Source organism: Oryzias melastigma, linkage group LG9 (genome assembly GCF_002922805.2).
Source record: "Oryzias melastigma strain HK-1 linkage group LG9, ASM292280v2, whole genome shotgun sequence".
In the NCBI taxonomy this organism is placed as follows: domain Eukaryota; kingdom Metazoa; phylum Chordata; class Actinopteri; order Beloniformes; family Adrianichthyidae; genus Oryzias; species Oryzias melastigma.
In genome coordinates, this window is record NC_050520.1 from 968,482 (window position 1) to 980,065 (window position 11,584).

Here is an 11,584-nt window from a genome sequence, read left to right on the forward strand (position 1 = left end):
TGATCATTTATATGGATATAGTTTACTCTGAAAGACTATTATAAAATCACAGCTTTAAGCTTTCGTGAGTGAAAACAGGTGTGTGTGTGTGGGGGGGGGGAATCAGTCAAAACGTTCTGATTGGACAGACCCCTCCCTCTGTGCCCCAGTCTCTGGACGGATCCGTCTTCTGCGGCAGGAACCGGAACTTTGGGGTCTCAGAACAACCGGAAAGTTCTGGTTTCATAAAACTGTTCAGACGAGAAACTGCAGCAGGTTCAGGAGTTTGTTCTGCTGCTCTGGATTTTTGACCGTCCTCGAGGCCCCGCAGGAGGAGCATGAACAGGGAGCAGACGGCACCAGTCTGCGCAGACGTCTGCACCGTCAGTCGTCATGGAACGTTCTCAGAGGGATTCTAGAATCTCCTCATCAAATGAAGATTCGTTCTCAACCGACCCTCAAATAAACGGAAACCTGCAAGCCCCTCCCACTGCTGTGAAGAAACACCTGGTCCCTGAGAACGTTCTCCATCTGCTTACCGACCACAAACATCTGGTCATGTTCAATCTGATGCCTCTAATCTGGGAGACTCGGGCCACAGATGGAGTCACATCCGTGACCCCGGAGTCGTGACCCGAGTCAGACACCTCACGTCAGACAATGCTGTTTGGCCACGCCTCCAGGAAATGTGGAACTTCTTTGAAGCAGAAAGAAGCAGACAGAGACCAGGAAGAAGAACTGTGATTCCAGCATCCCGCATGAACGCAGTGCGCATGAACGCAGCGCAGCAGATGGCCTGAGGATTAGTCCACCCCCACCCCCTCCAACCCAAACGGCCTCTCCAGCTCTGCTGGTTCCACCGTCAGTCCGACGCATGGCGGTCTGCAGGGTCAGCCGCCTCCCATGATGCTTTTCTTCAGGGAGGGGGGGGTTTCTCCTCATCCAGAACACAAACGTGGTCTGTAAGAGTGTTCTGCATTGTGACAGATCTTCCAGGAACGTCATTCCTCCACCAGGAAGTTCAGGCGCTCTGCAGGTTTGTCCGCATTCCTCTGACATGAACCGGCGCCGCCGCCGCCGGTCTCATGGAGGACGGATGCAGGAGCTGCCTGTCAGCTTCAGGGCTGACGGTGAGGCTGATCTCACAGAAAAGAAGATCTCTGAGAAACCATCAGGACTAGATAAGGTCCAGAAACCAGAGGAAACGCTGAGTCAGCAGAACCAGAGAGGTCAAGAACTTCTGATAAAAGTTCAGAAACACAAAATACATGAGAATCACAGCAAAAAGAAAAGATCCAACTTCAGAACAGATCGACTGGATCTGTCAAATTCAACTAAACTGAAGGAAAACCAGGTCCAGGATCAGGTTCTGCAGAACTTCCAACACCTGAGGGTTCCATGTGACCCACAGAAGAGGCAGCAGCACCTCAGAAATGCTCCTGCCTGATGGAGAACAGGTCTGATGAAGAACAGAACTCTGGGAGGGATGGACCAGCAGAAGCCGAACCAGCTGGAGCAGAACCAGCAGGACCTGGACCTGCAGGGGAACCAGCAGGATCTGGACCTGCAGGGGAACCAGCAGGACCTGGACCTGCACGCATCAAATTCGGATTCTCTGAAAGTTTTCTCTTGGTTCATTTCCCGTCAGGTCAAGCCTGACCTCAGAGTTCACTCGGGCACAGAACCGGGTTTCCGTTAAACCGACTTCATCATGAACGGATCCTCCGACCTGCATGGACGCGTTCTCAGGTCAGCTCTCTTCCCGCACTTGTGCGTGAGAACGTACCTCTGACGCACAGCAGGGACATCTCTGCGGTCCGGTCTGTGCGGTTCCAGCACCTCCTCCTGCACCTCCTCCTCCGGCGGGCTCAGGGCGAACTGCGACCCGCACCGGGAGCGACTGCGGGAGGAGATCCTCCAGAGCGGGGCTGGCTCTCGTGCTGCGTTCAGGAGCTGCAGTCAGCGTAGGAATTTCGAGGCAGACTCCAACAGGTGCTTCCTCCTGCCGTAAAATCAGTCATTTGAGTCCAAACGAGTCAGAAAGGACCGGACCGGTTCTGGTCTGCAGTCCCAGTCTGACAGATTTTTTTTAATGATTCAAACTTATGGTCCCGTCAGGACATGACCATAAGTTTGAATGGATTCCAGATAAACCGGACCAATCAGAACTGTTCATTAAAACATTTTATTTAAAGAACTTTATTGATCATACAAATTTACAAATTATAACTGTAAAAAGTCCATAAAAAAAGAACTATTGTCATCACGCTAAAAAGACAATCAATTAGAGTAAACAGAAAGGTAATGAGGACATGGCAACCACAATGAAATACTTCCAAGTCAAACAAAACCATAATATTCATAGAAAGGTAAAGAAAACTTTGATACTAGCAAAAACAAAAATTCTCAACACGGGGAATTATTCAAACAAAAAAAGCACATATTGTTTCAGTCTTACATGCCTCGGGTGTATTAATCTTTTTAAGATATTCATACATTTATAGAATTCTATCAAAAAAAAAATCAATCTGGGAGTAGTTTCTCACTCTACACTTATGCATGTAGTATTTAGATTGGAGGAAAATGTAATACTGTTTTCAACCTTTTTAATCAGAGTTTTAATATGAAAGAATTTAAGATATTCATTAAAACTTCTGCTCTTTATGTGGGGCAGTGACATTTCCGTTTCAATCATGTGTTCATCTGCTTTTCATGGGCCAGCGTTTTATTTTGGGTCCAAAGATTCAAATGAACCTTCAACGGGATTCAAAACAGTTTCTCTTCTCAGGATGAACCAGGTTTTCTAACCCACAGTCAGTCATCCAGATACAGTCAATGGATGCTTTTAAAATCCATGCCTCTTTGGCATTTACACCTGCCGTCCTCGTCCCGTTCAGGGTGAAGAAAACAAATTAGAGGTAGTAATTTCAAGCTTAAAGTTTGAACAAAATGTATTTCTATAGCCGATAAGAATTCAAATTTTTGTTTTTTAAACCCTCCTTTACTAGTTCACATTATAAAACTCAGAAGAACTGCAGCAGAGAAAACACTGTTATGGTTCTCATTGCGGTGACAGTCACGCCATACCGGTTCCCTTTACCTTTGACCCCGCCCAACACCCGCTGCACACAAGTGACCCCTAAGGGTTTCTGTGCAGATGATCTGATGTCCCACAGAAAACAGGTGGCCAGAAAGGGATTTAAAAAAAAAAAACAACGGAAGTGGAACGGACATATTGGAGTTAACTCCTCCCACATCAGTAATCTGAAAGCAACAAACCAAGGAGCTTGTTTGGGTCCACCTACCTGCCAAAGAAGACACGCCCTTAACCTAAATAAAAAATGTCTTTAAAAAATTGTTTGATTCACCCCAAAGGTTCAGAACTGAGCCTTTGCCCAGAACCGAGCCCATACCCAGAAGGACCAGAACTGAGCCTTTAAGCACACAAAGACTTCCACACAGAATAGGCTTCATAACCCTTTTAATTCAACTACAAAATACCTGGATGAAATTCCAAAAGGAATGTGTGGAAAAAAGAAAAAAAAAAAAAGTTAATCGTCATCTACGTCTTCTGCAAAGGGAGTCGGGGTCACTATGAAAATGAAGAAAATGCATTTAGAAAACATCAACCCAAAATGCCATCAAGGTGCTCGCTGCTCACCTTTGACCCGTTTTCATTCCTCATTGCGGCTGGAGCCAGGAGAACCAAACATGGCGTATCTTGAAGCCCAGAGCCAAGGGCCATGCCTGTGCTCTGATGCTTGAGGCCCCTGTGGCGGTAGAGGGTGGGGTTCGGGTACCTGCTGTTGAGCCACCGAGCCCTGTCGATGGGCAAGCATTTGAGGTGAGAATCTCTGCTGAGGGATCAGGAGTTGGGGCCTTGACCCTTCCCTCTGCTCCTCTTGGGGCTGAGGTTTCTGTCGAGCTGTTGCTTGGGCCTGAAGTCCCGGTGGAAAAGGCATTTGGGGCCGAGAACCTTCCACAGAGCTGCTGCCCTGCAGGAGAGGCCTCGTCTGGTGGCTTGACTTCTCTGACTGAATGTCCTGCTTGTTACTAGACTTCTGCTGCTTTGACCTGCCTCCTCGAAGTGGCTCCAGGTAGGTCGGTCTCTGGAGATAAGGGGGGTTCTGCTGAAGGTCTGACAATGCAGTCTCAGAACTTAGTTTGTGTCTGAAGCTCAGAGGATTCTGCTGATAACCGGGTTCCTGGACAGGATACTTGTGGAGCCAAGGTCTCTGTTGGTTGCTTGGAGGCAGTGAGGGAGAATTCAGTTGATGACCAAGTCCACCCTGTTGAGACTCTTGTTGGTTACTTGATGTCTGAGGAACAGATTTCTGAAAGTAGTGAGACAACAGGAATTGAGAGCCATAGGATGGGATAATTTGTTGGTTGCTCTGCCCCTGAGGTCTTCTATGGGGACTTGGTTCCTCAGGCTGAGGTTTATTGTGGTCGCCATGACTCTGGACATGGGTTCTCTGTTGATATTTAACAACCTGAGCCTCAGGTTTAAGTGAATAACCACGAGTTTGAGGCTCCAGCTGGTAGTTTAGTACTCTGGGCAGAGGTGTCTCAGAGTAACCAAAGCTTTGGTAATTAGGTCTCTTTTGCTGCCTCAATACTTGGGCCTCAAGTTTCTCAGTAGAGCCGTGGACTTGAGGTCGTCTCTGTTGAGTACTTGGCTTCTCAGGCCTAGGTTTCTGGAAATAGACATCGCTGATGGGTTGAAGGCTCTGCTGATTAGATGGCATCTCTTGCTGAGGTTTCTGGGCGTAACCATTAGGTCTCTGCTGATGGGCTGGCACCACAGGTTGAGGTTTCTTTAGGTAATCGTGAGGTCTCCGTTGGGCTGGTTCCTCAGGTTGTCTTTTTCTGAGATAATCGTGAGGTCGCTGCTGAGGGGTTGATCCCTCAGGTGGTACTTTCTGGGGGTAACTGTAAGGTCTCTGATGGGGTGGTCCCTCAGGTTGAGGTTTATTTGATCTCTGATGGGCTTGTCTCTCAACTTGAGGTTTTCGGGGATATTCGTGAGATCTCTGCTGGAGTTGAACCTCAGGTTGTCTTTTCTGGAGGTAACTGTGAGGTCTCTGCTGGGTTGGTACCTCGGGTTGAGGTTTCCGGAGGTAACTGTGAGGTCTCTGCTGATGAGGTGGTGCTTCAGGTTGTGGTTTCTTGAGGTATCCATGAGGTCTCTGCTGATCTGGCATCTGTGGCTGTGGTTTCTGGAGGTAAGCATGAGGTCTCTGCTGAGCTGGTATCTCAGGTCGAGGTTTCTGTAGATAACTGGGATGTCTCTGCTGGGCTGGTACCTCAGGTTGAGGTTTCTGAAGGTAACTGGGATGTCTCTGCTGGGCTGGTACCTCAGGTTGAGGTTTCTGAAGGTAACTGGGAGATCTCTGCTGATGAGGTGGTGCCTCAGGTTGTGGTTTCTGGAGGTAACTGGGAGATCTCTGCTGATGAGGTGGTGCCTCAGGTTGTGGTTTCTGGAGGTAAGCATGAGGTCTCTGCTGGACTGGTACCTCAGATGGTCCTTTCAGGAAGTAACTTTGACTCTGAGATTTGGTTCTCTGGTGTTGATTTGGAACCTCAAGGTTAGATTTGGGGGCATAACTAAAAACCCCAGGCCGGGTTCTCTGTTGCTGATTCAGACCCAGGGAATTAGGTTTCTGGGAATAGCCATGATCTCGAATCTGAGGTCTCTGTTGGCGGCTTGGTACCTCTGGGTGAGATACCTTGAGGTAACCGCGATATTGAGACTGAGGTCTTTGCTGATGACCATATACCTGGTTCCCAGGTTTTTGAGGGTAGCTATACCCCAGAGGCAGAGGTCTGTGCTGGTGGTCAGGTCCGGCAGGTCGAGTATCCTCTTTGTAGTTGGGTGACCAAGGAGGAGATTTAAGCTGGTAGCTGAGCGTCTGGGGTTGAAGTATTGGTTGATCTTCTTCCCTCTGATCCTGGTCTTTTTGCTTGGGCCGGTTGTGAGGTGCTTTGGGCCCTAATGTCAGGAGAGGCGTCTCAGAATGAACTGGTGAATAGTGAGGAGCTTGAGGCTGGACTGCAGAGACCTGGTGCTGTGACATAAAATCAAAGCCAGGAATCCGTGAATCCCATGTGTCCGACTCAAAGCCATGAGGAGCTGTCGAGGAGGCATCCACAGGGATTATGAACATGCCATACTTTTAATGACACAAAATAAAGATCACCATCATCCACATACTGTATGAGTACATCTAAAACAGCCTTCATCTAAGAAACTATGACAAAACATGTCAAACAAAAGTAATTTTTACCTGAGCCTTACATTTTACACTTGCATGACTCTCCCTAAAGAACAGCAGCCATAACATCAGCACACCAGCGAGGTAGGAGGTCCTGTTCATGGAGAAACATGAGCCATTTCAGCATTACAGAGAACCAGCAGCAGCAAACACCATCGGAAACAGACGTTACCTTTGAGTTCGTCCCATGGTTTCAGGAAGTGATCCAAAAACAACAACTCTCAGCTAACCCGATGAATCAACTTTGTTTCTTCTTGCTTTTCACAATGAGAAACAAGAGAAAACCTTAGAAACGTCTTAAAAACTCAAATGAGAACAGGTGGAACCAATGTGGGCGGGGCTACTTATGACTCTCAGCTGTTTAAGAAGTCTTAATTTGACTATTACCTTGTGAGACAGGAGGAGAGTTTCTTCTTCTTGGGGTTTAAATGGCGGTTGGCACCAACAGGAAGGTGCATTACCGACACCTACTGTGTAGGAGTGTGAGCCAGCGAGGGGACTTTCAAACTAGACCAACAAAAATATACATACATATATATATATATTCTTATCAACATTCCAGTATGTCAGAAAAAACAATAAAAACTCCATTAAAACTCTGCTCTCCTCCCAACAACCTCCTCAGACTGAACCGTTCTCCCTTTGACAAGGAGGAGAGTTTAAGGTCATCATTCTTCTTTATTTTGCTTTTCACTTTTTTCATTTCAAATGTAAATATCAAAACATCCTGTCTCAGTGAAAAGAGCAACTATCCTCGTGTCTGAAGCTGCAGGCTCAAATGTTTGGCTCAGGTTGTTGTAAAACTGCTCAGTGACAATTGGAGGACCTGAAGTTTGAAACTAACAGCCAAAATGATCAAACAAAACTTGAATCATTTTTCAGACCCACAGACACCAACGAAACGCCACCATGACCATGTTTGAACTGGTTTGGACAATAGAGCTCATAGACAGGCTGCAGTAGATTCAGAAAAACAGGCTCTGCAGTGGAGAATTAACGTGAAAGAAGAAGATGAGTATCAGGAAATATAAAAGTGCTCACAGGTTGATAGAATCATCAGGCTGAGGTTTTACTCTTTGCAGATGACATCCCTCTGATCCTTCACTTATTGGACAAATACTTCCGTTCTTTCACGGCTTCCTTCTGGTTTATATTCACACAGCCAGTCCATGAACAGAAAGGAGCTGCTCATCTGGACTCATGCTTTTCACTGATCTCTCCAAAACACTGGAACATCTTAAAAGTCATCCCAAGTGATGCTTATAGAATCAACTCATGTTTCAGGACAGAAGATTTCACTTCTGACGCCGTCTGAAGTTCAAGTCTTTCATTTCACGCTCCTAAACTTAAGACTGTTGGTCCTAGAAAAACCGCCTGAACTCTGTTCCTTTGACACAAAGCCTCATGAAGGAAAGCTCCTCCCTCACCAAACACCCTCGTAGCATTTATTAGACATGACAAATGTAAAGTGATGCATTTTCTGAGAATCTGCTCATGTTTAAAGATGTGACCCATCAGCTTCTCAGAGGATGTAGTTTGTCATCAATGTTTGACCCGACATCATCCAGGGAGTCTGATGACAAAGATCAAAACTTTTATATCACTTTCCCACTTTCTGTAGTGATTTTAAATGTATTACCATTACACACCAGGAGCAGAAAAAGGTATGAAGGTTTATAAATGAAAATCACTGAACTTCATATGAAAGAGTAGTTTTGATGTTCAGGTTAATTGAAGGGAAACTGAGCAAATCAAAGCCTGAAGGATTTAAGAACGAAGCAGCACGATGACACGTTCTGACATCAGAGCAGCAACTTCTGCTTTACAATTACAAGATAAAACACAGGTTACAGTAGCATCCAGTCATACTCGTGTGGATGAGGTTTGCTGCATTCAGAGGAGAAAAAACAAAAAAAAAACCTTTGTTCCTGTATGGAAATTATTCTCCACACTACTCAAACATGAAGCTTTCACAGCTCAGTTGCCAACTTTTATATTCAAATGGTGTTAAATGCTGCCATCTATTGATCAGACTTAAGACTGCATCAGTTAGAGACCACTGCAGAGATGCTGCCGACGGACTTCTAGACATGCGAGAAGAAATTCCAAAAAGCATTTTCCCTTCAAGAGGCAGTGTGGAGGCTCCAGTGTTTCTGTAAAATAATGCAGGAATCATTTGTGAACAAGCTGATCAAGAAATGTGGGCCGAAGACGTTCCAGAAGAGTCGGAGTGGGATGATCCCGCAGCAGCTTGTCTGGTAAGAGTCAGACATCCTACCTCATGCTTTCAAACAACTGCTCTTCATCAAGATGGAAAAGTCACTGCATCATCATCATCATCATCATCATCATCATCATCTTTTAAGAAGTTTAGAAACTGAATCTTTGATTGTGACAGAATCAAAGTTTTCCCCCATTTTGAGCAGAGCCCCCCCCCCCCTCTATGACCCTCAAGTTTCTTTTGACATTCAATATCTTTACTCATTTAATTTCACAAGTGACGTCTCTGAACCTTGAGATGCTTGGCACAACATTTTATTTTCCGATTCCTGTCAAGCCCACAGAGGGGAAGGAGAGCTTCACTGGGATCCGGCCTGAAATGAAACATTCATTTGTAAAAGCCGAAGACAAAAGCTGTGAAACATGGAACAAGTCTTACCCCTTCTGGGTCCTCTTGATGAGCTGTTGAGAGCGGCCAAAGCTCGGACGACCCTCAAGCTTCAGAACAAAAAAGAAAAAAAACAGACCCTCCAACTTGCTGAAGTAGAACTTAGCAAAGTGAAGTGAGCTGAAGGGCCTTTTCTTAGAGGCTATTGGTGCCACACCAAGCTCAGGATCTGGTTCACAATGACAGCATCTGATCTGGGTTAGGCTGATGTTGGTGGCTCAAAACCTTGGTCTTCACTGAAAAAAGCACATTCTTCAGGCTGGTATGATGGCAAAGCTTCACTTGGAGCTTGGGGGCTTGTCTGATAGGAAACCATGTGGGGCTGAGAGTTGGACATTGAGTGAGTCATTGTTTGAGATTGAGGATCTGCATCAATGGATGGTGTACGAGACCGAATATGGGATTCTGCTTCGTGAAAAAACGTTTGGTACGGAGGATCTACCTTGTAGGACACCTCTCGGGCTGCCTGCATCTGATGCTCTGCCTGGTAAAGCAAGTCTTGGCCTTGAAAATTTGGCTCCATCTGCAAAGATGCAACCTGGGACTGAGGCTCTACCTGGTAGATCACCCCTTGAGTCTGAAGGTCAGGCTCAGCTTGGCAGGAGGTCATCTGGGACTGAGGATCTTCCTGGTAGGACATTCCTTGGGCCAGCATTTGGTGATCTCCCTGGTATGGAAGACCTTGGTCTTGATTTTTGGGCTCTGTGTGGAAGGAAACCACTTGGGACTGAGGCTGTGACTGGTAGGATAATCCTTGGACCTGAATCTGGGGCTCAGCCTGGAAAGACACCATTTGGGTCAGAGGTTCATTTTGGTAGAGCAATTCTTTGGTCTGTGTCATTGGCTCAACTTGGTAGGGTGAACTTTGAACCAAAACATGGGGAGCTGGTTGAAGTGACTCCTCCTGGTTTTGAGGTTCTGTCTGGTATGAAAACACCTGGGCCTGATTCTGGGCCTCTGCCAGGTAAGGTGCTTTCTGAGACTGGAAGGGTGGTTGTCCCTGATTGGATTCCACCCCCAGTGAACCACTCTGGGACCCACCTTGGTTGGTTGCCTCCTTCGGCTGAATTTGCCGTTGAGGCTGAAACTGAAGCTGAGGCACAGATTGATGGCGAATTGCCTGAGCAGGTTGTTGAGGCTCAACCTGGTAGCGCATTACGTGGGAGTCGGGATCTACTTGGTAAGACTCTACTTCAGACTTCAGCCATATTTGGGACCAAGGATCCAGTCTGTAGCGGACCACCTTGATCTTATGGCGGGTTTTGGCGCGGTGTTCCGGTTGGAAGTGTGGAACCTGGGCGTGGTAGTTGGAGACTTGCTGAGGCTTACTGGGATCAAAACTTTTAGAGCCACTTTGAAAGGAAGCTGAAGACAAACATGAAACAGCAGCATTTGTTACTGTGCAGAACAGACTGGAAATGTTTCGGTCTTACGTTTCACTGGTGAAGCTTGAACCTCTTCAAAGAACAGCCACAACAGCACAGCACTGAAAGGTTGAGAAACAGTCAGATCAGACAGGCAGCAAAGGCGTCATCGACACTGAACCGTTCCTTACGAGGTACCATAAAGGAAGTCTCATGGTTTTCAGTCAGCTCTGCCACCATAACCAACCCTTCCTCTCTGTCCTCTGATGCGTTACTGAGACCAGTGCTGTTCAGTCCTTTATTTTGCTCTGACAGCCAATCACAGCTCTCTTCTTAAATGACATACTAGGAACAGGTGGAAGCAATGGAGCCACCTCCACTGTCACGATCAGAGGAGGGTTTTTAGGAGCTTTGATGTTAATGTTGTTGTGGGGGGGCAGGATTACACGTACCAGTGTGCAGCCTACCGGAAAATATTAGGAGAGGAAGAACAAAAACGTTTTTTCTTCATCCTTTAACAAACCCTACTTTCTGTAGGACGTTTTTGCTTTGGATACATTTACTAGTTTTCATGAAAGGCTTGTTGGTGCTTTAGTGTTTACAGTGGGGATTTGCTGTTCAGTTTACTGCTACCTGGAACTATCTGTGCTTCTTCTTCCTGCATATATTGGAGGAAAATGTGACCTGTAGTTTGGTAGTTTGCTTCTGAAGTGCAGTAATAGCAAAACACCACTAGATGGGGCTCACAAGGAACTAGTGAGTAACTGAGAAAATATTTATTTCTTTAGGTTTTGACCACACTTGTGATGTGAAAATCTGAGACGCCCTTGTATTTATGTTATCTGACCTCTAGTTTGCCACTTCTACATGAAGGTGGCTGGTGTTAGAGTGGAGGATGCTGAAGACAGGCTTAGATGGAGGAAACTGATTCGCTGTGGCGACCCCTGAAGGGAAAAGAAGAAGAAGAAGAAGTTTACCACTTCTGAGCAGCTTCTCATTTACACTGATGACCCGCTCCCTGACTGCTTTACTCTGACGTCAGCCGGAGACTGTTGTTCTTCTGCACGGCTCAGCAGGTTCCTTAGATTCACTTGTTCAACTTGACTTTGTGTTTCAGTGGAAACTCAGATTTCAGAATGAAAAAAAAGTCAGAATCACTGAACTTTATTCTCCAGTCATCAGAAACCATCCATCTGTTCATCCATCATCCATCATCCATCCATCCATCCATCCATCATCCATCCATCCATCCATCCCTCCATCATCCATCCATCCCTCCATCATCCATCCATCCATCA

General features: G+C 46.3%; 3 protein-coding genes across 3 annotated transcripts in view; all 3 read right to left on the bottom strand.

Annotated features, from left to right (window-relative positions):
- The window catches only part of LOC112136336 (protein unc-13 homolog B), a gene marked incomplete in the record, with an annotated part of 71,577 nt that extends 69,594 nt beyond the window's left edge, over positions 1–1,983 (bottom strand). The window contains 1 exon segment of the mRNA XM_036213481.1: positions 1,766–1,983. Coding sequence (XP_036069374.1) covers positions 1,766–1,787 — 22 coding nt within the window.
- Positions 1,984–3,443: 1,460 nt separating this feature from the next.
- On the bottom strand, positions 3,444–6,618 carry LOC112136349 (putative mediator of RNA polymerase II transcription subunit 12). Its single transcript, XM_024257985.2, has 4 exons — positions 6,427–6,618; positions 6,278–6,348; positions 3,641–6,112; positions 3,444–3,571 (listed from the first exon to the last, which is right to left on the bottom strand). Exons 1-3 carry the CDS (start codon positions 6,441–6,443, stop codon positions 3,654–3,656), a joined length of 2,547 nt encoding a protein of 848 aa, XP_024113753.1. The 5' UTR covers positions 6,444–6,618; the 3' UTR covers positions 3,444–3,571; positions 3,641–3,653.
- Positions 6,619–8,773: 2,155 nt separating this feature from the next.
- On the bottom strand, positions 8,774–10,642 carry LOC112136378 (mediator of RNA polymerase II transcription subunit 15). The gene is made up of 4 exons (XM_024258048.2): positions 10,485–10,642; positions 10,356–10,408; positions 8,914–10,287; positions 8,774–8,848 (listed from the first exon to the last, which is right to left on the bottom strand). Exons 1-3 carry the CDS (start codon positions 10,499–10,501, stop codon positions 9,122–9,124), a joined length of 1,236 nt encoding a protein of 411 aa, XP_024113816.1. The 5' UTR covers positions 10,502–10,642; the 3' UTR covers positions 8,774–8,848; positions 8,914–9,121.
- Positions 10,643–11,584: the final 942 nt, after the last annotated feature.